At 39.5% G+C, this 25156-nt stretch overlaps 1 protein-coding gene across 5 annotated transcripts; it reads right to left on the reverse strand.

Annotated features, from left to right (window-relative positions):
• Positions 1-4888: 4888 nt before the first annotated feature.
• Positions 4889-24215, reverse strand: TMEM196 (transmembrane protein 196). Of its 5 annotated transcripts, none has more exons than XM_059478074.1 (5): positions 23964-24215; positions 12012-12068; positions 9942-10196; positions 7994-8067; positions 4889-5716 (listed from the first exon to the last, which is right to left on the reverse strand). In XM_059478074.1, exons 1-5 carry the CDS (start codon positions 24108-24110, stop codon positions 5710-5712), a joined length of 540 nt encoding a protein of 179 aa, XP_059334057.1. In that variant the 5' UTR covers positions 24111-24215; the 3' UTR covers positions 4889-5709. The 5 variants fall into 5 exon arrangements, with proteins under 5 accessions (XP_059334057.1, XP_059334050.1, XP_059334042.1 ...); XM_059478067.1 differs by having other exon boundaries at positions 23952-24215; XM_059478059.1 differs by having other exon boundaries at positions 23946-24215.
• Between the last annotated feature and the right edge of the window lie 941 nt (positions 24216-25156).

Raw genomic sequence — 25156 nt, forward strand, 5'->3', positions numbered from 1 at the left:
AGTGTATGTTGGTTTCAAAGATGTTATATGATTTATAAAAGGATTGTCAGATTAAGTATCCTGTCTTGTCCTACACAGAAGGAAAAGTTAATCATAAAATCCATTCAGGTATTTCTTCAGGTATATCTAAATTTACAAACTCAACAGTTTTCTCCATAGTTTTATACATATTTTTTGCAAGCATAAAATATAAACAAAACAATTTATTGCATAGGTATGATCATGCAGAATCCCATGCCTTTTAGATCCAGAACCCTTGGACCATTTCAAGATCTCTGATATTTATACTTACACTGCCACCATAGTGTAAGTATAAATATTAAGCTACTGCTCTTCACATGTAATAGTTAAAAAAGCAGCTCTGACACACACTTTTCCAGGGTGCTACACAGTTAATAAATATTTCTCAAAAATACTAGCTGTCAACATTCCTGGAGTGTATTCATGGATTTAGGGTGGAAGACGGCAATGATATCAGTAATGTAGCAAACCGCAGGAATTTAATAGTGTCAGTCTGCATGTTTGGACTTCATGGTAAATAATGAATTTAGATTAGCTTTGTTTGTGATCTCACTGTAAAATGAAGGCAATGGTTGTTGTTTCCTTTCTCTGGGCAAGAAAGGTAAGAACTGATTAAATGTTAAACACTTCAAAGGATTCAGCAGCAGTTTAACAGAAGGGAAGAGATAAGGGTAGATACAAGACACAGTCTCCTAGCTTGAACCAGCATGAAGTGGGAGGGAGAGAAAATAGGGTTCACATAATGATGTGGGAGAGGAGCTGAACAAGTTGTGGTCCTGGTAACTTAATTTGATTTGTCTCACATTAGCTACTAGTCATGGGACTCAGGAAAGAGGGTAGGAAATCCTCATGCTTCTTAAATATTTTTAAATGTATGTATGATTTCCTAAGGGTGCAAAAAGAAGTTGTGTTGACTCCTATGCCTGGTTCATATCAGCAAAATTATATACAGCTTTTCAGTTCTCTTTATGGTGCCCCTTCATCCCTGTCTTCCTAGCATGTTGCCATTGCACATTATGCCAGTTCATGTAAACAGCTATTTTCAATATGCAGATGAAGTAATTTTTAATTAATGTAAGTGATCAACCTGTTCAAAATGCCATAATTGCATGTATTTTTAGAAAGACATATTTTGCAGTTTATGTCAGGATTTTAAATGCATTTCAGAGAGATCTCTAGGAAACCAAAACAAAACAAACCTTCTACGGGTTATGAAGCAAAACTAGAATGATGTGGAAGTCGCTATAGCAGCCTGCTGTGAGTTGTGGTTAAAGAACATAAAAGATACCTTGAAGCAAATCAGATGCAATGTAAAGGGAAAAACCAACAGACCTTCCACTTCTGTATACGCTGGGAGCTCATTTGAGGAGACCACAGAGCAATAGTGAGGGTGCTCTGCACAGCTTATTGTTGGTTCTCTGGCAGAAATGGGTGAGTGTATGTGATGTGTCTTCAGTGTTTCTTGGACTGTTTTGATGAGAGGTGGCAAGAGAGACCCTGGTGCAGCCCTCTGGACTTTCTGCTCCAAGGCAAAGCTGCTTCTTCCTGTAGCAGAACAACAATTTCATAGCCAAGCAAGCCTCTCCAGGCACACACCTTCTGCTGAAATCCCAGCTACTGATTAATCTCACCCAGTTCCTTTTTTTCCCTTCAAAACACCATGTCACATTCTCATAATTTTATAATTAGGAGTAAAAAAGCCTTTCTGAGCAAGCTTCCCAAAGTCATTTAGAGCTCCTTAGGCTGGTGATACTAAACTATGATGGGTTTAGCATCTTTACTCCAATCATATTATCTTTTACCAAAAATATTCTGCTATTTTCTTCCTTTTTTTTTTTTCTCCCGCCCCCTGGCAACTCCAAGTCTGTCTGGTTAGCCCTTGTACAAGTTCTAAAAATATTCCTCAAAATCTGCCTCCAGATGCATGTAAAACAGCTTTGGTTGTACATACTGATTGTTGATTTTGGAGGTTTATGGTGAAGCTAAAGATGTCACTTTAATAAAGAAAAGGAAAGCTAGATAAAACCATTTTAGGCAGGAAGATTATGCAGAAGTATCTACAATGGTATGGTAGACTAATATCAATCTGCTTTTAGATATTTTTAAGGATTTAATTATAAAAGGTTCCTTTTAACTCCTTAACCTGCCTGGGACTGGGATCTGAAAGGATTAAAAATGGCTTAAACCATGAGACTCTCATTTCACTGCATCTTTAAAATCACACTGTCAGGGAATTTTTTTGCTATAAGCATGACTATTTGTGATTATGTATGTTTAATGTATATCAATTTCCTATTGAATGTGGCCCGCTTCACTGTCCTTCATACCTCTCCAGACCATCTGAAGGGAAATTCAGAAGTTCTAATACAACAAGTATATTTTGAAGATTGTGCAAGACAGATTTAAAACATATTATACCCACTGTTCTGCACAGTTTGCAATAAGCACTGCTGATTGTTGTAAATTCAAAACATGTGTGTTTCTCACCAGCTGAGGTTCAATGAAATGCTAAGTATAGCATAAAATATAGCCTAAGGTATTATAACATGCATTAAGAATTTACCAGCTAAGTCCTCTGCACAAAGTTCAGTAAATAAGTTCCTTCAGGAAGAGTGTTGCTTGACCTAGTAAATAACAGCTGAATATCTCAGAGAGAATCTAAGCCAGCATCTGATTTTACAGCAGCATGAATCAGACAACTGTGTCAACAGCAATACATGTTTCATCCTATTTAGATTGAAAAGGACTTGGGTGCCCAGCCTTCAAGCTATTGGTGTAGTTACACTGGCTGGTCGCATTCTGTAAAGTGAAAGTTTTGTTTTTCATGCAGTTGGATAAGTGGAATGAGTGTCCTTTCATCTACTCCAGTAACAAAAACACACAGAGAATGTTTCCATTACAGTTGAATTCTGTATGCAATTATGGAACAAAACCATTAAACACAGTGAAACTTTTCCCAGAATTCCCCTACCACATACGCATATTGTGGTAATTTACTCTGAATTCTGATCCTCTTTTTATGTCTCAAGTAGGAGCACTCTGTCACATTTGTTCCCAAGTCTTTTTATTTCCAGATTTGCATTTCCAAGGCTTTTATTTATGTAGGGACCAGTCAGTTTTTCTACATTTTACAAGCTTGGCACCAAAAGAAGGAAAAAAACCTCTATCAATTAAATTTGGGGCCCAGATCTCTTCTTTCTCCTTCCAGCACCTCTGTAAGCAGACATGATGTGGTGGTATTTCATAATTCACAGCAGGGCTTCAAACACTGTGAGCTTAGAGGATGTATCCTCCTTTCCTTTCCAAAGTAGGAGGAAGTGGCTGTTGTACTGCACTACTGTGTTGGATAGAGAAGAATTACTTATTTCCCTGCACTATCCCACACTGTCACTAATATGCCAGGAAGTTAACTGTTTGTGATAAATAACTGGGTGGTGTTGTGGTCAGTGGTTTCATGTCATTCCTGAGCAGATTCTGAACTGCAACTCCAAACTGCTCCAGGATCTGAAGCTACCATTCCTAGTCCTGAGATATCACAAGAGATTCTGGTGAACTATGATATTATAGTTGTGATGAACCTCAGCCAGGCAGTTCCAAGGTGGATTTTTGAGAAATATTTTAATTTAGTCTTGATTTTATAAGGCCCTTGGGTTTTTTTTTTCTGAGACAACGAGGGAAGGAAAGTTAGAAAACCACCTCCCCAGGCTATATGTTCAATGTGCATTTTTCAACATATGTGAATCTCTGCATCTGTTTCTACCATGGTCCTGCCTTGGCAGGTTGTGTCCAGAGTTGCAGCAAAAATGCTCTCATAAAGGGCCTATACTGGGGACAGATTTATCTCATGCTTCCTGCTGCAAAGGAAGAGGAGTATCAAACTGAAGGGACAATGGCACCTATAAAGAGCACAAACAATTTATAACATAGTGAAGGAAGCAGTGTAAAGACAGGTAATGCCTGGAAAGGGGAGAACCTCCTTGAGCAGAGACACCTTAAACATCTAGTTATTTTGCTATGACACTGTCTTTATTCTTCAATGAACCTGAACAATCTCATTAGCAATGCTTAAGGTATGTAATGAATACTAGTCAACCAGGGCCTCTGAGAAAATTCAAAAGCTCTTTGGAACAGTAAGTAAGTGAAGAGAAGCCTTATAAGGTGGTCTGTTTCTCAACTCATAAGCGCAGCCATCCAACTAATTAGCTTGGAGTTTAAGGGAGAGACTTAAATTGCAGTGAAGATATTCCCCATGTTGTAATTAGATCCCTTATGGACTTCAACAATTCTAAGACAGTCAATTTAAAGATTATTTTATGCCATATGAATTCACAAAACAATGTGATGTAATTTATAGGGCTTTCTATGGTGTAGTTTGAACATTAATAGAGTTCTGTTCATACCTGTCTGGGAATATGGGTATGAATCACCAAATGTTGCCAATCATCAATGATGCTCACATCTGAAATTCGTGTTGCAGTGCTGGGCAATACTGCAAAGTCATAGATTCACTATGTAACATATGAGTGATTTTATATGAATATGAATATTAATATTATGCTGTAAATGCTCTGCTACAGACAATACCTTCCATTTTTCATGGCAGTACCAACCACAACGTTCTGCAATAAAGTTTGGGGTCAGTTAAAGCTGCATACCTGCTGCTTTAACATACCCCCAAACGTTATTGTTGGTGTGGAGAATTGCCAGTGACTTCTGATCTTGACCATGACTTTGTTCAACCTTCATTTTTTTCCTTTCTGAGCTTTTAGGAACTTTTCAATATATTGTGCTAAACTGCAAGCATGACAGTTCAGCTTCGCAAAATATTTCTAACAAGAAAAAAAACCCAAAAGATCTCTCTAAAATCTCTGGTTTAGATTTCATTTTATTTGTCATCTTTTATGAACAAGTTACGAAATATACTTCATTCACAAATTGGAAATATTTACAATTTCTTTACAACAAGGCATTATTGAGGTTTTGATTTATGGCATTCTTAGAGCATTCTGTCTTTCAAAACAAAGACATTGGTGTTGTTTTCAGCACACTGTTCATTTACACTCTGGATGTGAGATGGGAGCTTTTTGGAAGAGGAGTTTGCACTCTCTTTTGATATGATCTGCTGGGAAAACTGAGGCAGGATGCATTCAGAATGTGAGGAGAGGGACTGTGCAAATGTGTTGCTGTACCATGCCATGATCTGAAGCCATCATACTAAACCAGATGCTGCTAAGTGGAGAGGAGAAAAAGATTCCCCTGAGCCATTCTTCCTCTGCCTTCTCCTTTGAGTGGGCTAAATGCAGTTCAGGTTTTTTTCTGATTTTTGAGTCTTCATGAGAATAAGAGTCTTGCAAAGTCTATTTCAAATACTATCACAATTCAGAAAGATTATTCGGACAAAACTGAAAGAGAGTAGCCAGGAAGTGAATAAATATTGTATATCCGCAAAATGTTTAGGAGACAAATTTTGAACATGGTTCTAAAAGGGAATTGCAACTGTGCTGGTCTGCAGTTGTGACATTTGAGCCATAAAAGCTATGATTGTTTCATTTTCTTAATTTCTTGGAGTCTGTTTTTTTTTCCTGAAGAAAATTCTAAAACCACTTCCTTCCATGGAACTTTTAAAAATTTCTTAATATACACTTCCATTATAAATCAGATGTGGGCCACCATTGCTTAGGTTGTCTGTCATTTCCTAGAACAAGAATAGAAAACATTAATTAAAATTAGAATTATTGTAAGGTGTACAAAATTCAGTCATCTAAGGGTGTGATGAAATTTGAACAAACTCAGAATTTCAAACACTCAAAAACACTTTACATTTTTATTTATCTTGATAAACCTCCTTACAAATAAAACATATTTTTTCCTTCATAAATTAGGTACATTTGAAAGCCGATAGATTCATTGATAGTGATTGAGTTGGACATTACACTCAGGCCACATACAGAGCATTGATGGCATCTGTACTAGTTTGTGATGTTGTCCTTTGAAATTGCATCAACTCAAGCTTGTGTGCTGATCTACAAAAGAATGAAATGGTAGTTAAGTCTGTTTCCATTCAAACCTCTGTCTGCGCTTACATGCTACAAACAGATGCCAGTCAATGCCTGCTGAAATAGACATTTGGGAAGCAGATCTAGATCCAAATAGGATCTAAGGGTTTTAAGTACTTGTTTTCCCTTGGGATGGGTCTGATTTTAGTTTTCCTTCATTATGCCAGTCTACAATTTTTAGTAGTTCAGGGATTGCTTCTCCAGTGGCAGGTGAGTCATCCCAGAGTAAGCTGACCGGCTCATGAGTCAGAATCCTAAAGCACCTGAAACAAGATTTGCTCAGAGATAGATTTTCTAATTCTCAAATTGAAATGCAAACAATACCCCCTTAGCAGCTGTCTAAGCACAGAGATGACTACATTAATTAAACAGTTCCCTGATCTCCAAGCCTGCAAAGCCACATTGAGTTTATGGTTGGAACTACCTTATTCTGAGCAATCCCAGGCCTATTTCATACCAGATTGAATCTGGGTGCAGAAATAAGTGATCTGCTGCTTATGTCCAATGACAGAGAACATTCAGCTATGGCAAGAGGAATGGATACAGGTAAAAATGCAGCTTGGAGTATTTCTAAAATTCAAGTAGATGAGGTGAAGGTGCCAGTGTTGGACTAGTTCTAAAATAGCTGCATGATGACCAGAGGCTCTTCTCTGCATGGAAAGATTAAATTCACCTCTTCTTCCTCCTAGGTACACTTGGAGAAAACGTGGAATAAAAGGGATTTGTTTGTCCCCCTTCCTGTGGAAGCTTCTGTAAAAAAGTGAAGCAACATTCATTGGGCTAGACAGAGAGAGAGAAAAAGACGGAAAGAAAGAACCCAACTCTGTAGCATAGTAGCTGAGATTCGTGGTAAAGAGAAGAAAATTATTCAACCTGGTCTTTATTACTAGTCTTACTCAGTCTCTCTCTTCTTTTAGTCCACAATATTTGGCAAGCAGAGACCAGAACTCATGGTAACATAAAGTTAAAAAGCACCAATGCCTCCTTTTTCAGTTTACCAGCTACATTTTAAAGCAAATCATAGGACTTAATTGTTCCCTTCACAGTTTTTGAAAGAAGGGATGTTCTATTCTTCTCTACCAAACCAAGTAGCCTTGCCAATTAATACTCCTGAATCAAGCATAAGCTTCAGAGAAAATCAGATGTGAAACTAATTTTCAGTAATTTCTACCACACAGGTCTCCATTTGCAGATGATGGTGTTGGATGTTTTGGTATTGTGCCTTATTCTCCTCATATACTGAAGAGGAACATGCATGCCTAACACTGGACTATGGATCCCAGTTTGGGGATTGTCTGGCACTGTAATTTCTTATTTGTAGGTGCCCAAAGGCTTTGTTGGATCTACACTGAAGGTATCTGTCAGCTCGGAAAGAGACCAAAAATACCAAGGCCAAAGAGACCAAGAATACCAAATACTAACTATCAGTATATTTTGATAGCAATGACCTGTCAGAAGGCTACTCATGAGTTTCCTTTTGTAAGCATCATCACTTTAATTGTCTGCAGACATCAGCTATTTGAATATCACCATAGTTTTGGAAAAATATCAACACCCATTTATTTTCCCCAATATTTCTATCTAAAAAAAAAAAAAGTTAATTAAAAAAAAAGGTGCTGAATTTAGGGAATGAAGGAGCACACAGATTAGAAGCAGAGTGAATCAATGGTGGCTGCATCCAAATAAGAGTATTTGGATGCCTGTAACTAGGGTGAATATTTTTAAATACTCAACTTACTTCCGGACTGCAGCGTTCACCACGTAGAGTTATGTCACTACCTGGAAGCACCATTCCTGCCTCAGAGTAACATCACAGCATCAGCCAACTTCGATTAGCTGAAGCTATGACTTCCTCGTAGAGGTGGCCCTTCCTGAAGTGACATAACAACATGGTCGCTCCCTAGTGTTCAGCGTACCTTGGAGGTAACTCTGGTGTCGGGGGAATCACCGGGCAGCTGGGCAGGTCGGTTATTTCAATACCCCTCAATCTCTAATATAAATATAACAATTATACAATAAATATAGCACCAACAAATGCACATGCAGTACATGTCTACATTACTGTATATCAGTATATCAGTATAAATATACAATATAGTCATATATATAAAACACGTCTAAGCTGGTTGCTAAATTAGGGTCTAATTTAATTTAAGTTTTTGTGCCATGAGCTAGCGTACTCAGCCCTGCCAGCAGCAGGCAGGCTGTGGGTCTGAGAAGTCCCAAGTCAGGCCAAGTGTACATGCACACTTGCTCTACAGCAGACATGCAGGGAAGTTGCCATCAGTGGGGCGCATCCCAGATCTGCTGAGTGTGTGCAGTAGGGTTGCTCGTACATTGTGGCCCTTCACCCTGGGTAAGTGGACACCTGGCAGTCCTTGCTGCTAAGTGCCAAAAAGCTCAGTAGGTCAACAGGCCAGGAAGGTAGGCAGTGAACTACTGTTACCCATGTCATCCTCACCCCAAATTGATAAGGTTTTGGCTTTTATTATTTTGAAAGGTTTTTTTCCTTTCTAAGCTGTTTCTTCTTCCATTCCCTCTCTTCCTTTCTCCTATCTTTGTCCTTGTTGAGGCAAGAGTCTCTTTGAAAGTCAATATCTAGCCTTCCATCAGCAAGACCATCATATTTGCCTAATAGCTCATCAGAATTCTTCTTCATTTTAAAATGAGATGGAGAAATGTATCTCGTCTGCTGATTTGATCACCCTGTTTTATGTTACTGTTGCAACCTCTACTATTTAACTTTTTAAAACCTGTTTAAAACATCATCTTTTTAAAACATTTCCAACTCCCTGCTTTTAAGACACATTTCAAGTATCATCTAAGATTAATTCAATTTATATTTCTACTTGAAGTCTCATCTCAGTTAAGAAACCAAATAGTGACAAGTCATTTTTAACTGCTATATCATGTTTTTTCAGAGAATCTGAAAACAATTCTACAGTCTGAGCAGACTAATCCTTGCTCTGCTCTTCAGACATTTCAGTAGACAACAGACTCTTGAACTTAACAGTAATGCAGACTTGCCAGTAGAGGTTTAGGTGGGCAGTCCACTTGACTTTTGTTCTTTTTTTCTCCTCATTTCTCAAATGAAAGGCATTGGATAGATACTAAGTCCAAATGCAAAGCACAGGTTTACAGCAGACACTTAACTCCTCAAATATTATTCAGATCTGTTAAGACAAGGAGATGATTTCAAGAATTCCACTCCATTACTTGGTTTCATCCTATGTGCTCAGCTTTGGGAGCTTCAGTTTCAGCACCTAATTATATTCCTATACACCTTGTTAGGATTCCTGTTAATACAAAAAGGAAGTAAATGCTCAGTGCTGCAAATGAGACCAGTTTTATTTAGGTGTCTAAATATGCCCTTAGATGCTTAGGTTAAGTCACCTACATTTGTGAACTGTGGCTTTTCTGTTTAAATAACCTAATTTATAAGCTGAGTACTTGGGAGAGGAAGAGATTGATTAAATCCTGGAAGCAATGCAATGATGTGGTTACAGAAAGCTTTCTCTGCTTTTTTTACAGTACAAGACATGATAATTCATATTAATAGGGCTTCCAATTATTTAGGAAGTGCTATATTTAGCAGCTAAGCCCCTAAATAGCTATACAATGGAATTATGTTGAAAATGGATGTACTTCATTGAAATGGATGTACTGCAAATATACAGTACCTAAAAATAGCTCCATATAATGCAACATAATAAAGCTTACAAAGAATGGCAGCATTTCATTTTCCAGAATCTCTTTCTCATATAGAACTGAAAACTGAACACATCTCTTGCCAGTTGTAAACGCTAACGCATACGGTAGCATTTGAGGATAAACAGAACAAATAAAGGAGGACACACAACTCACTTTTTCTGCCATTTCATGGGAGTGATGCAATGAATGTTCCCTTTCTGAGAACATTCTCCTTTGTTCATAGCTGGCTAGCCGACAAGTGAGCCATGAAGAAAGGGTGCAACCACCAATTCCAATGCATGCAAGAGACATGGAGGCAAGATGCAAAGAATAGAGAGCAGATGACTTCTTTGTCAGAGCACGAAGAAATTGAAAATTTAAGATTCCTCCTATTAGTCCACAGATGCAACAGGCAGAAAAAAGTATCATCTGTCAGGAGAGACAAGAGAGGTTATGTCACATTAATATTTTTCAGAAATGGATTAATGCATATAAAATATGAGATAACCACAGTTTAATTCTTTGATAGCATCATTGACTGCAAAACCCTGCACAGCCCCTTGTTTTTAACTTTCTTAGCTCCCCCATTGCACCACGGGAATATATTAACTTCTGGTATAAAAGAGTTAAGATTGATGTTGTGTGTAAAAAAAAAGTTGGGTAAAATGCGTAGGTACAGTTAAAACCTATTCAGTGGAAGGGCTGCTAGGACACAAAACTGATTTCCAGCTGTTCATGCAAAACAGTAACATGACAGAAGGTGTCGTAATTTTCTATTGTGCAGTTTATCACCCTGCCTCAGGAGTGAATGCCTCATGTATTTGTAGTGAATCTCTCTTGCTTTGTGTGCATTCTGACTGTGCCTCCTGCTCAGTTATAATTGATTCAGTCAGATAGCTGATTGAAGGCTTTCTGCAGCTTTTGTGGGGTCTTTGAAAGTGTTCAAGGTGAATGTGCTGGTCAAAGAACCAAAAGAAACAATAAAGACATCTGTGATGCTGCTTTACAGAAGGTCAGTTTGGTGACTATATGGTTGGTGGTTCAGTTTGGTTGATTTTAACTTGACTAAAATGTTCCTGGGAATTTTAGAAATCTGTCAAACAGGCTGCAATCAATGAGACATTTTTAAAAACCTCCTATTGCTTTTAGTCACAAAGATGTTGCACTGATTCAGGATGTGCATTAACCTCAAAATCATTTGAGGAGCAAAAGATCTTACGGAGACAGTGTTAAATGATTGTCTTATTCACTTCCCTTGATACTGCTGACCTGTCAAAAGGTGATCTAGATGGGCATTTAACATTTCTCGATATGGCTTTGTGTATGTACTTATCTACTGTGGTGGCAGAAATTTATGGAGCCTTACAGACTAGTTCTGTACACAACTAGGATGACAATTTCCTTAGGAATGTGGTATTGAGGATGTATTTTGCAGTCCACTGGCACGTGACTATTACATGACACCTCCAGAACAGATGGCTTTTGGAAACTAGCTATGGTACACGTTTTAAGAAAAGGGACTGTCATTTTAACAGAGTTTAGGATTGATATTAAAAAAAAATTGGAAAGAGCTTTTGATTCCCATCACACTTATGCTTGTTTTATGTGACTTCCATCTGTATGTGGCAGAATAATCAAGCTGACAGAAAATTAGGACTGCCATTATCACTTAAAATAAGATCATGTCTTTAACACAGAGTTCTTCTGTGACTTGTTGAGTAGTAACACCATTTTGCTGCAGTCAGAAAATTACTATACCTGAAGAGACATCTTCCACCACTTTAAAACTTACATACACGTGTTTCAGATTGCTAAACAAACTTGCTAAACACTTAACAGCTATGATATGTAGAAACAAACTTGGTCAGCAGCCTTATTGAGATGGCAACCCAGTGCTTTTTTTTGAAGGAGAGAAGATAGAGTCCAGTGACATTACTGAGAAGCATTTATTGACTTGACATAAATCTATGTCAAGTGATTTCTGATCAAAGTTTATCCAGATACAGATAAACAGGGCTTAAATGTATGGCTTAAATAGCATGACCTACATAGGCCATTTCAAAACTGCCTTGTTTTTTGTGACTGTTCCAAAGTGCTGATTACTTTTATTAGATTGCCAACTTGTATTTTTTCTAATTGCTTATCAAATACCCTCGCATGCAGAAAGCCCCCAGTAAAGAGTTCAAATTAGATAAGTAAGCCTTTCAAATACTTATTTGTTATGGATGCAGTGGAAAAACTTACAACAAGTCCAGATTTTTTTTTGGCGCACAATATTCCGCATATGCCGCAAAGCAGGAACTGCAAAAAAACAAGAAACCACACAATGATTTCATCATTTAAGGTACCTAGTTCAAATCCCACTGTGTCGCTGTGGTGGTGGCCACAGTTCAGACAATGTCAGCATTTTTGTCACAAACCTTATATTTCAGGAGGTTGTAACTCAACCATAACACTCTTACCAGAAATAAACTGGAATGAGAAGTCCTAGTGACCATAAGTCACGAGAAAATAAAGAAATATAAATTTTAATCTGCTTAGATAAACAAGTTGGAAAAAAATCCCCAGTGTTGCGAGCACAAAAACGCCTTTTTACTGTTTTATTTTTCTCTCAGAAGAGTTTAGCCAGGTACTAGTCAGTGATCCAAATCATCTACTTCTAGGCATAGCATTGGGACTTAATGCCCTGATCCTACCATCTGAACCACTGAAGGATCACATATGGATCGTTGTCTTCAAGACAGTGGAACTCTGGGCAAGAATATAATTCAGTCATGTCCGTGGGTGCAGGTGTAAATATCAGTACGTCTGTTGGTGTGACTACTCTGGGCATGCAGAAGGATGGTTCAGAGTCTTGATGGCCCAATTTGCAAGAGAGAGCATGAAGGTATCTGTACTTTTTTAAAATGTCATTCCCTCACATAAACTGATTCGCTAATTGCAGCACCAAGCATTAGGCAAAAATTAATTACCAAAACCAGAAAAATGCCTACCAGCTGATAAAAATTAATGATAATGCTTAATAGTGACCTCTGCCAAAGACCAGTGATGTCCTCTGATGTCTTTTTCCTCCTACAGAAAAGTTTAATGATAAAACAATAAATAGTCCCCAGGGAAGCAGTCAGGGTAGGAACTACAGCAGTTGTATGAAAGCCATAAGGCCTTCTCCAGGTGTTAGTAATACTGTCAGATTTCCTTGATACCTCATAAAGTCTTTTATTAAGAAATCTATGCTACCTATTTTCAATAAAGCTAACCCTACTCCCCCATTGGGAAGTAATTTTATAGTTTTAAAGCTGTATTCTTCTACGCTATTTTTGCATTGAGATGGTAATTCTAGCAAAAGACTCTGCTTGACCCTGATTTAGAATTAAATCACAGAAAAGACCTGCCTGTTACATAAGAAATTAAAAAAACAAACAAACCAAAAACCCAAAAAACCAAACCCCTAAGACGTTCTGTAAATCATTCAGGGTCTGTGTAATATATTGCAGGTACTTCTTATTTACACTCTAAAATTTTGCCACTTCACTATTTCAGTTGAGGATTTGCTTTAACTCATAGTTAATCTCCCTCTAACTAAAGTAGTTTATGGGCATAGCTAAGTATAAGCCTTGAAGTATCTTTTTACTCTGAGTTAGATAGCTCCTCATAATGAATGTGGATAAATTATGTATATTATTTACTTTTATACTAAGCATGGGATGTGAATGTAATACCAATCAGATTATAAGGAGGGCTGGGTCACGTGGACCAGGGTGCTGAATGGCTCAGGACATACCAGAAGGCAAAACTGGTAATTGCTGCTAGAACCCACTTCCTGGAATAACAATAAAACAAAGGAAATCACCAAGGGGCAGTGTCCCTTCTGCACATTCCCATAGGCAAATAAGATTTCAGCTCATCACATCTGCTTTGTAAGCGTTCGTTCAGGCTTTCTGTGAAATTTTGGGGTTTTACTCCCAGTCCTGCCATTGCAGATTGCCTTCAGCTGAAGGCACGCTTCAGATTTCCACACATCGTGTTTTGTATTTCTCAAAATGCAGAAACCTCAAATGAAATTTGTTGAAGACATCTTTGTAATTAAATTCTATTCAGTCAGATTTGATAAAGTGGATTAATAATATATTTTCTCTCTGTAGTGATTGAATAGGATTGAAAGGAAATTTTTGTATATAGAAAAAATAATTAGTGTTGGAAGATATCATCATAGATAGTTTTAACTTGTTAACTAGTTTTAAAACCTCTGTGTTTGATAATTTACCTTTAAAGGTAAAAGAGCATGAAAGAGAAGGTCACCCATTTTTTCAGGAATGCTTTAATTCTGCTCCAGTTGGAGTCAATGAAGTTAATCTATGAGCCCTAATGTACCAGCTTTTCAAAACAAGGGATGACTATTCCATTTAAAGCACTTGACTACCTGCAGTAAAGATCTGGATGCAGTAGCTAAATGTACATTAAGTTTTCTAATGATACTAGACTAGGAGACACCATGGACTGTTAAGTGTAGAGAAGCCTTACAGAGAGATATGAATAGACCTGAGAGCTGGGTGATTACCAATCATGTGAAATTTAACAAGAGCCAAGTGCTAGATTCTCCACCTAGGACAGTGTAATCCTGGTTATACATAAATACTGGGGGTCAAGAGATTGGAAAGCAGGCACAGGAAAAGAGATCTGGGTGTCTGGCTTGATGACAAATTGAATGTGAGTCAGCAGTGCCCTGGCAGCAAAAAAGGCCAACCATGCCCTGGGGTACATCAAGAACAGCATCACCAGCTGGTGGAGGGAAGTGATTGTCCTGCTCTATTCTGCTCTGGTGCAGCTCCTTCTTGAGAATTCTGTGCTGAGATGGATGCATCAGTATGAGAAAAGCATCAGACTTTTAAAGTGTGTCCAGAGAAGGATGACCAAGATGGTGAAAGGCCTTAAGGGCAAGACTTACGAGGAGCAGCTGAGGTCACTTGGTTTGATCAGATTGAAGAAGAGAAGGCTGAGGGGTTACCTCTGCACAGTCTAGACCTTTCTCAAGGCAGGCAGCGGAGGGAGAAGTGCTGATCTCTGTTGGATGATCCCAAGGAAAGGGAGTGAAGTTTCATCAGAGGAAGGTTCTTCACTGCAAGGGTGGTCAGCCAATGGAACAGGCTCCTCAGGAAAGGGATCATGGCACCAAGACTGTCAGAGGTCAAGGAGCACTCTGGATGCTGCTATTAGTCTTATGATTTAGTATCAGGTAGTCCTGAAAGGAGCATGGAGTTGCTGATCTTTTTGGGTCTGTTACAAGTTGAGAAATTCTACAATTTTATGATATTATTGTATTATGTCATGTATACTCTGTATGTATTTTCTCTCTCTGCATCTACAGTGTTTGTAGATATAGGCAAGGAATAACATGTTCCACAGTTAAAGAGCTAAAAGAGTTCTTTGTATTCTAACTCAGATGAATTGCATATTCATGCTTCCTCCAAATTCTTCTGTTTAATCTTGAGGTCATGCTGAAGATCCTGAGGAGCCCATTTTATAATCCGTATGGCTATGAGATAAACAAGTTGTGAAACCGAATGCACTCAAGTGCCTGAATATTTTAAAAAACCTTGGAAGAAAAGTATTCGGGCAGTAGCAAAGGATTAATGTTATTTAGGTTGGGTTTTTTTTAAGATGACAGTGTATTACATTCATGGAGAAGAGGGTTGCCCAAAACCTAGTATGGATATTTACTTATGCCAGCATGCATTTTGCAATTAAAACCAACGGATGGCTTTGTGCCACAAGGTCAGGCTTTCTGCCACAAGGTCAGGCTATTATACCTCATGCAAAACTTTGAACTTTCTGAGCCAAGTTCATGACTCTCTTCTAAGGCTGATTCACTGGAAACAGTGGAAACCTGCTCTATGAAGAGAGTATTAGTAACACCCATGGCTCAGGAACACTGCTCATGCAGAATTTCTTTGGCCAAGCTTTCCAATGTGGAGACATCTAGAACAGTTAGGATTTCAGTGAGATATTATGTGATTGACTCTATTCTCTGCTTTTTGAGAGCATAGCGACTTAATTTTTTTTTTAATTTTGGTGGTTTTTGTGGTTGTTGGTTTTTTTTTTTTTGGGGGGGGGTGGTTCTTTTTTTTTTTTGTGGTGCTGTAGGAATTTCCTACAAAATTTTTGATGTGTCAGTTTTGTGATCAGCAGAAGTGAAAAGTGGATGGGAGAAACTACACTGGCCCTTTGTACCAGAAAAAGGATGAAGTAAAAATCAGATTGAAAGTGTCTTTTACTTAGAATCTTCTATTTCATAATACTGCCAACTGGAATGCAGCCATCAGGGGCTCTGTTGTCTTGACACTCTCTGTATCTGTTCTTGGCTATTTTGAAAGACTTCATGTCAATTTTTTGTAACAGTAAAACTTGGTTTGTAACTGTTGAGCTACTCTGGACTACAGTTTACCCTTGACTAACTAATACTGTCATGGTGAGGACTTGCTCCTTTCTACTTTATCATTGATCATCCTTAATAAATTTTTACCAGCCAATCTCATGGACTTTTAAATGTAGTTATATTTTCTAACTATATATTTTCTAACCATGTAACAAAACTTACCTGAGGTAAGTTAGGCAAACAGATTTATACTAAAAATACAGTAAATCAGGAGTGGAAAAGGAATAAATCACTGAAGATAAGCTTCTTGTAAAGAATACTCTGTTGTTGAAGTGTTCACAACTTATGCAGAGAATAAGGCTAAAGCATTTCATTAAAGATAAGCTAAGCTAATAAGCCCTACAAAATTCCCTGGAAGCCCGAGAGGGAACTTCAGCTGGAACTTTTTAAAATAGATGTCTCATTGTTGGACTTCCATTTAAATTATTATTCATAATTTAAAAATAGTAAAATGCTAAAAGACTGAAAGGCTCGCTTAAAAACCTGCACAGATCACCAATTTCACGCAGCCCCTATTGACTACAGGGTTACTTCTGGTTGCAGACTTATTCATGCCTCCTATACACACATGTACATGAAGTATGTTTTGCATCAAGACTAGCAGAGGAGCCTTGTATTGAAACTGCTGGTGTAAGTCCAGAGAAGGGCCAGGAAGTTGGTAATAGGGCAGGAGCACCTCCCCTAAGGAGTTAGGTGGAGAAAGTTTGGGCTGTTCAACCTGGAAGAAGAGAAGGTTCAGAGATTCACATATTATTCTGAGCTGGAAGGGACCCACAAGTATCACTGGGTTTGCATGGAGACCTCATAGCAACCTTCCAATATCTGGGAAGCTGGAGAGGGACTCTGCATCAGGAACTGTAGTTACAGGACAAGGAGTGAAGAGATAACTGGAAGAGGAAAAATTTAGGCTAGATATTAGGAAGAGATTCATTACTGTGAGGGTGATGAGGCACTGGAACAGGTTGCCCAGAGAGGCTGTGGTTGACCAAACCCTGGCAATGTTCAAGGCCAGGTTATACAAGGCCTTAAGCAACCTGGTCTAGTAGGAAGTATTCCTGCCTGTGGCAGGGACAGTTTGGACTAGATGATCTTTAAGGTCCCTTCCAATCCTTATTGTATGATTCTGTGATTCTATGAGTTTATGCAAATGTATCATCAAGTAATAGACAAGGGCATAATTCCTCTTGGGCGAATGGTAAAAAATCCAAAGATACTACAAAGCACAAAAGCTACTTAGAGACTGAGTGCCTCAATCCCACTTTCAGTGATGATTTACCATGGACCCACCAAAGTCAGAGTGGCTCTGATATCACCAGTGTCATTGCAAGGTGATGCAGTAGTGTCTGTCTCTCTGTGGCGTTTTTGTCATTCACGCTGCAGCTGTACCTGCTGATGTTCCATATGCATATTGGAAAATTTCTCTTTTTGTCTGTTCAGCTTTGGAAAAGAACCCCAAAGACCTCCCAGAAAAGAAGAATGTTTATTTTGAGACTGCTTTAATTTACTTTATATTGAATATTGCCTTGAAACAAAACCTCAGATCCAAAACCCCATAAATTTTGATAAGAAGGCTAAAATCTCAATTTATATTCAAGTTCTGTGGTTTGGATCTATCCCTATTTCATATTTTCTGGAACAAAAGACTTGGCTTCTTTCACTTCCTTCTGGAAAACGGGTACTTTGTCCCTGGTAGTCTGAAAAAGATTCAGTTTTAGTTAATCTGCAGGAAGCCAAAGATTTGGTTTTTTCCATCAGGCAGAAGAAAAGGAACTATTTTTATTTTATATCTTGAAGCTAAGAAACCTTTCTGTCTTATGTTTTGAAAAGGCAAAAGCAATGGTGAGTGTAATTCCCTTGAAAAAATGAAAACTGCTCATAGAAAAATTTCCTGGACACAGGCTGAACAAAACAGTAGAGAAAACCTGTTGAATGTAAGGACAGCTTGATCCCTAGTCATTGTTGATGACAAAAAAGACAGCTAAACTGTATAGACTGTATGGGAAGTCCTCTGTAGGTCATCCATATGTATCTGATGAAACAGATGAAGGGAAATTATTCCAAAATGGAATGTAGCATAGTGAAAAAGCAAGTGTATCATACCTAGTCAAATGACACTCTACTTGGAAGACTAAACCATCGAGACAGAATTAACAATTTCACTTTTATCTACCGTTGTCAGGTAGTAAACTAGAAAATTCTGTGTTTTTACACTAAAGCTGCATAAGCATGTGACTTTCAGGACAATAACCAGGAATTTGAAATTAGTAATGTAAAGAAAGAAAGATTCTATTTAATAATGTTGTTTCAACTCCATCCAAATGAGAAAAAAGCTGAAATCCCTAATGGATGAACTAAGCAGATATCTCTAACTCTTATTCAAAGCAGTATATCTATAACTCTTATTCAAAGCAGTATTTCAGAACAAGGATTAAATGTTCTTAGCACAGACATAAAGGGCACAGAATCTACTAATGAAAACAAAGACATCAAACTAAATAAAAATTACAGCAGGCAAGAAGATCAAGCCTAGGTACCAGGTATACCTATTACCAGGTATGCCTAGGTATCAGGTATGCCAATAATCTTTTGCAAAAGAGGGATGGAAACTTCTAATGAGGTTGCTGTCCCATGCAAGTGATGGTGGGGACAGCAATGTCTAGCTGGCTGAAAGGCATCCAGACTCAGAACCAGAAGCAGCAGCATTGCCAAAACCCAACCTTGTGTCTCACCAAATCTGTCATGCTGAGAGGGGGGGCTTAGTTATAACTGAGGCATAGTGTTAAATCATGTCTAATCTGAGTCAAACCTTGTCTGGCAGTGTGCTATTGGGTCTTATCAGATCAGGAGCTGCTGCCCTTCCCACTGATTCAAGCCATATTCAAGCAGTTTAAATTCTATCCCAGTCCCTGTGATTAGTGTTTCCACTCATCTGATTATAGACCTACAGACATGCTTTAAAAATGGGGAATGGTTTTTAGAAACAATCAAGGAAATTAAGAAGTGTGTTTCTGAATCTGGCATTGGTGATTCAAAAAACCTCCATCCATCTCTAAAAACCCTTAAATTATCAGCACAAAATAATAATGTTTACTTTTTGTTTGTTTAGAGCCTATCAGAATAACAAATACAAATAATACTTTTTGGTTTTTTGTTCTGTATCAAGCATTTGGTTTACAGTCTGACTGCTTACATCTCAAAAAAGTAATAAATGACAGATTCTTCCCTGCAGGTGAACTACAGTCTTATGGTAGTAAAACATTTAAGCATATGCTTAAGTCAGTCTATATACAACAGATCCACTAAATACAACTCAGGAGTTGCATGGAACTTCTTCCAGGTTTGTATGTGCCTCTGGAGACTCCAAATCACAAAAAAACCCTACTGAAAGACCTCAGCTGAATTCAGTGAATTGTCCTGGCTCCATGCAAGGCAAGAAGCTTCCACCCTTGATATGCCCTTCCCTATCTATAGGTACAGAACTCTTTCCAGCTTCTACTGAGCTCACTGAAAGTCCTGTGATTAATTTCATCACGAGTGGGAGCCAGACAGAAATATGGTCAGTTTGATGAAAATGCAATGCATATGTTAAAATAAAGTAGGATCACATCTGCATTTTGTCTGCATGCTAAACAATAATGTGATTTTTTTTAGTGCTGTTTTTGAAAAAAAAATTTGACCGTTCTTTCCAAAAGAAACTTGGCAACAGTAAAATCTAGATGTAAAATCTAGTGGTTTAAAATTTCAGGCCACCAACATTGATTTTACAGTCTAAAAAGGTTTTGTTGCTCTGGGAAAGTCCATACGGACTGACGCTTTTTCTTTTCCTCCAAATCTTGATTCAAAAAAATTAAAGTAATTTAAATCAAATATTTCAAGTGCCAACTTTGAACAAATTTCTGTAGCCAAATGCAGATTTTTAATGGGCAGGCAGACTTCCCCTGTGATAAAATCACAAATAATGGAAACAGTAATTCTGCCTCTATCTACAGACAGGCAAACAGACCAACATACAGAAAGTGCATATCTCCCAAGTACATTCAGATATTTGCCTTTATAAGGGAAGAAATTATTACTCTTGAGGGGCATAGCCATAAGTGAATCATCGAGTATCTCTCTCGCATATGAAGATAGATGGCATATTTGTCTAAAGATGTAGCTTTTGTTTCTCATTCTCTCTCTCTCTGTGAGGGAGACTCATTTACAGCAAGGATTTATTCACCACTGCAGAATAAATGAGGATAAATTACACAAATGTATGTGTGTGTACATGAATATCTATTCACTACTCATAGTGAGAGTGATGAAACCACTGTGTTCTAAATATAGATGGAGAAGCATGTGACCATTAAAAAAAATAGCTGTGAATACCTTTTGGTTTATTATCTTCTGACTTTTGTTGTTTGTGCAAAAGCCTTTGCTATGGATGCTGTCATTCTTGCTATGTTATTGTTAGTGGTTCAGCATTCTCATTGGTTGAATTATTCTATAGTACGTCATATAACTGAATTGGAAATGGTGGATTTCAGAAATATCCCTCAGTTTCTGGGAAACAAAGAAATCTGGGAGACACTGGTTACAGCCTGTAGAATAGTTTATCCCAGTACAAACAACAAACAGAAAGAAAATTTAGAGATCACCAACATGTGCACTTCAGGGTATTTGGGACTGTTTTTATTGTGGACTTGTTTTAGTTTTTAGCATTTTTTTCAATTTAACAGCCATGGCCTATTTTAAAAAGAACAGATTGCTGATGATGTAAACTGGTTAGTTGTCTTCACATGCTCCAGATAATTTGAGAAGACAGTCACACCTTCAGTTGTTTTCTTATGGCTACTTTTTAAACAACTTGTACTATCACAATCCAATTCAGCTCCAATGAGAACAACAGATTTGAAACTTCTTTTTACCATTTTTATGTATTTTTGGATACAGATATTGCCTAGGCTTTCAATTTCTTCATTCTGGTATACTCTGCTTTCCCTGGCTTGCTTATACATAATGCAGGGCATGCAATGATCAGGGTACTTCAGCCCATGCTTAACTTCACTTGTGTCCATAATGCTATGGATGGAATTCATATGGTTAAAATTAGGTATGTTAGTAAATAATCTGTCTGAATGGAAGCAGTGAACAATAAGAACAACTCTTTTAATAGAAAAGCTAACGTTTGTCAAGTGCAAACCATCATAGGGAAGCAAGTATAGAAGATAGAATGTGCATGATTTTTAAGATGCCTAAATTTTAGAAATTCAGGTTAAGGTTTCCATGGTGATGCTATCTTCATCTACTTCCTTATGAACTTGGGTCTCTGCTGAGTTCCACTCACATAAAAGGATAGAAGAGGGTCAAAGGTTTTCTGTGCATTTCCAAGTAAATTGCAACAGGAGGAATGACACTGTTCAACTTAAGTGTTTTGTATCTAACATGTCAAAGAATTAGTTTTTCTTTAATGTCCTTTTCTGTTCCTTAGTGTTCACTTCTCAAAGGAAAACCCTGATTCAAGGGTATGAATTGGAAAAAAAATAACATATTTTATGCAAGACATATCCTTTAATACCAGCAACACGAGCCCAGTGTAAGCCACAGTGAGCAGAAAGGAGGCTTATGCCACTTCGGCAGCAGGACAATCCTCAGGATTGTCCAAACAAACCTTTGTCCACTTGTTTAAATTTGAAAGTAGTTACCCATGGCCCTAAGTATCCCTGGAGAACAGCAAATCTCTGCCCCCTTTCTTGGCCTGCCTGCCTCCCCTGCTAGTCCCCTAGTCAGAAGAATGCAACCTCACAGTTTGAACTGCTAGAGTAGTACAACAAGAGTGGTATAATGATGACGATTTAGACCGCAGATCTTTAGCTCAATGAAAAGTAAGTCAGCCTTTAGAAACATGTCACCCAACTCTACACGTCACTTTGATTTTGTAATTTCCTCTGCTACATGAAGCATGAGGTTCCTTCTTCCACTCTGCTTTTTCTTTGAGGCCTCTCTCTGCCTATTCAACCTGCAGTTTTTGCTCAGTTCCCAGATGTCTGCCTCTGCTGGCTCTGGTTGTGGGCATCCTTTGTGCACTTGTTACATTTGCTAACAAGTCCCTTTGGGTTACCTTCCCTGCTTCTGCACTCACATATGGGAATAATTTCCTATAAATATCTCCAAAACCTTTTCACTGTTCTCTGTCTTATTGCTCTCTAAAACTCTACCTATGAACAGCTCTAAATCAGCCAGACTGCTGGTGTGTTAAGACAACCACCTGTTATACCACTCAGTTTTGGTTTGTTTTTTTCTCCATACTCGCTTACACCCTTTTACACTGTATCTGTCTCTTACTATGATTATAATGTCCTTGGAAGCCAACATCTAACATAACAGATTCTTACTCTATGCCTAGTACAAACTCTGGGGTAACAGCATAAACATGAATGAGGCAGTTATGCAGGAAATGTGCATCATCATGAAATGATATCAGCTGTGATAGCATTGTCACAAAATGCAACCACTGCATAAAATACTGATCTCACTGACTGATCAAAGCTCTTTGACCTCAGTGAAACCCAGGAAATTGATCTTTGCCATTAAATCTTCAGATAGACATGTGGTTTTAAGTAATTTTTTCTTCATTTACAATGATCAGAAACCTCCCTTTTTGAAGTGATTTTGATAATATCATTACCTGTTGGCCTGGTAATGTCATTACCTGTCTGAGCTAGTCTTCATTTTCACTTCTCACCTACCTGTTCTGCAGTGCAGAATTATATGTGTGCTTATATACTGCCAAAAATATTTATCACTGTTGTCAATAATTAATAATTATTGACAGGGAGAATATTACATGAAGCACTTTGTCTGAATTAATCTATAAATTAGAGGAGGTAATGCTGGTGAATAATCAAGAGTGTTTTACATTTATCATGTTATCTGAAGCTAAGCAAACAATCCTTTTAGAAATACTGCTGTACAATACACACTGGCCAAAACCAGCTTTGGACTTCAAAAATGCCCACTCATGTTTAGACTGAATATTCAACATTTCCTATTCTTTCATAAATATAAATAACCATTTGGAGGAAAATTCTTCCTAGAAACATGCATATCTCAAACTGGAAAAATAAGAATTATTTTTGAGAAGTGAGAAATGATCTGTTGAGAAGAACATGCTGCTTCTATTAACCCATTACTAGGTTTTCATTCTTTTTTGTTCATTTTACAAGAAGCTCAGGGCAGCCAGTACATGAGAACATCTTTCTCCTTTTCTTTCCCAATGCTTCTTTCTATTTTTCCTCCAAAAACTCAGGACTCAGCTGACATACCCTTGACATTAATTTAAAGCACCTTTTGACAGTCTCTTCATCATGGACAGGGCTGTTCTTTTGAAAAAGCAAAACTCGCCGTCAATTTAAAGACCGTAAGCTACGGCCCGGGTTTCACGCCAAGCATCGGGCTTCCCCAGGTGTGAGGAGGGGTTCAGAGAAAGTTCAATTGCTCACAGCAAGACTGAAAAACGCAAAGGAGCGAGAAAGAAGAGGTCTCCCTCCCGCGTGTCTCCAGCACACACGCACATCTGTCCCCGCCGTGCCTGCCCCTCGCCCCGCAGAGCGTACCCCAAGCACATCGGAAATGGACCCGGCGCGGCCGGCGCAGCATGCACTCACGGGAGGGAAAGGAAGGGAAGGGAAGGGAAAAGGGGATGCCTTCGCACGGTCTGATCATCACCATAAAGAGTTAAAGAGAGAGTGAAATGGCTAACGTACACACACCCCGCTCCATACCGGAGAAGAGTCTCCCAGCTGCGGTTTATGCTCTGTGAGGACCAGGCTGAAACTGACCGCCCCCACGGCCACGCTGGACACCCCTAACCCTATCTCCAGCACGGAGAGCACCAGGAGGCTCCCGATGATCTGGCTGCTGGTGCACATCCTCCCTCGGTCATCCTTCCTTCCCGATCAGCCGGGGAAACCGCGCATCCTCCTCCTGCTCCTCGGGCGCTCCCGCGGCCCTAAGTCGCCCCCAAACTTTTCTTCCTTCGCAGGCAGCCGGGGCGGAGCGGCGCATCCGCGGCCGGGGGCGCTACCGAGGCTCGGCGGGGCGGCCCCGGCGTCGCCGGGCCCCGGGCAGGCAGCGCCGCGCCGGCCCCGAGCGCGGCCCCGAGCGCGGCCCCGAGCGCGGCCCCGGGCGCGGCCCCGAGCGCGGCCCCGGCGCGGCGGAGCTCTCCAAGGTGCCGGGCCGGCGGTGGGTGCGCGGCTCCGCGCTCCTAAGGGCTGCGCCTCCGCCGGGAAAGTCGACCTTGTCCGCTCTCCTCCTGCGCTCTCATTGGAATGACCTCACCGGGATTTTTCTCCCTCCCTTCTTGTTTCTCTCCCCCTTCCCTTCCAGGGCTGGGGGGCGGGGGGTAGAGGAGTGTGGCGAGCCCAGCCCGGCTATACTTATGTATGAATGCAGACCCAATGCACGGGCAAGGCGCACGGCAGCCCCGCCCCGGGCCAAGGGCTCGGCACCTTGCCGGTCCTCCCCCGCCCGGCACGGCGCTCGCTCGCTCGCTCGCTCGCGCACCTCCGCCGTCCCGCGGCGCTCGGGCTGGCGGCGGGACGCGGGAGCCGATGCCAGCCGCAGGCGGACGCTTGAGAGCTGACCCTGCTCGGAGTGGGGGTCCGCAGGCCTCCCCGCTCCCAGGTGCTGCTGTCAAAATTCAGGAGGAAGCTCGTCTTCCTCTTGTATCAGTTAAAGGGTATGCTGTGTCTCACCACTGCAAGACTCTGGTCTTCTGCAGAACCCTACCGCCAAAATAGGCGATTTCTGTAGCCATTCCTGTCACTCACAATGGCCAGAACTGTGTCAGTCCCAAAGCAAATAAGCAATAAAGCAAAATAAAACAAGAGATTCAGGGCTGCTAACTTGAGCCTTGCTGGATTGCTTGGTACCAGTCTTTATTACTGTGCTTAGATACTGAGGATATTTTGCCACT

Source organism: Ammospiza nelsoni, chromosome 1, assembly GCF_027579445.1.
Source record: "Ammospiza nelsoni isolate bAmmNel1 chromosome 1, bAmmNel1.pri, whole genome shotgun sequence".
Classification (NCBI taxonomy): Eukaryota; Metazoa; Chordata; class Aves; order Passeriformes; family Passerellidae; genus Ammospiza; species Ammospiza nelsoni.

Excerpts from the sequence above, each read along its gene's own strand:
- TMEM196 (XM_059478059.1), bottom strand. The coding sequence starts at position 24,110 with ATGTGCACCAGCAGCCAGATCATCGGGAGCCTCCTGGTGCTCTCCGTG. Across the intron at positions 12,069-23,945 it reads CGGTATGGAGCGGGGTGTGT|TTCCTGCTTTGCGGCATATG; the intron begins GTACGTTAGCCA and ends GTTTTTTTGCAG. Across the intron at positions 8,068-9,941 it reads CCCATGAAATGGCAGAAAAA|AGATTGAGGGGTATTGAAAT; the intron begins GTGAGTTGTGTG and ends TATTTATATTAG.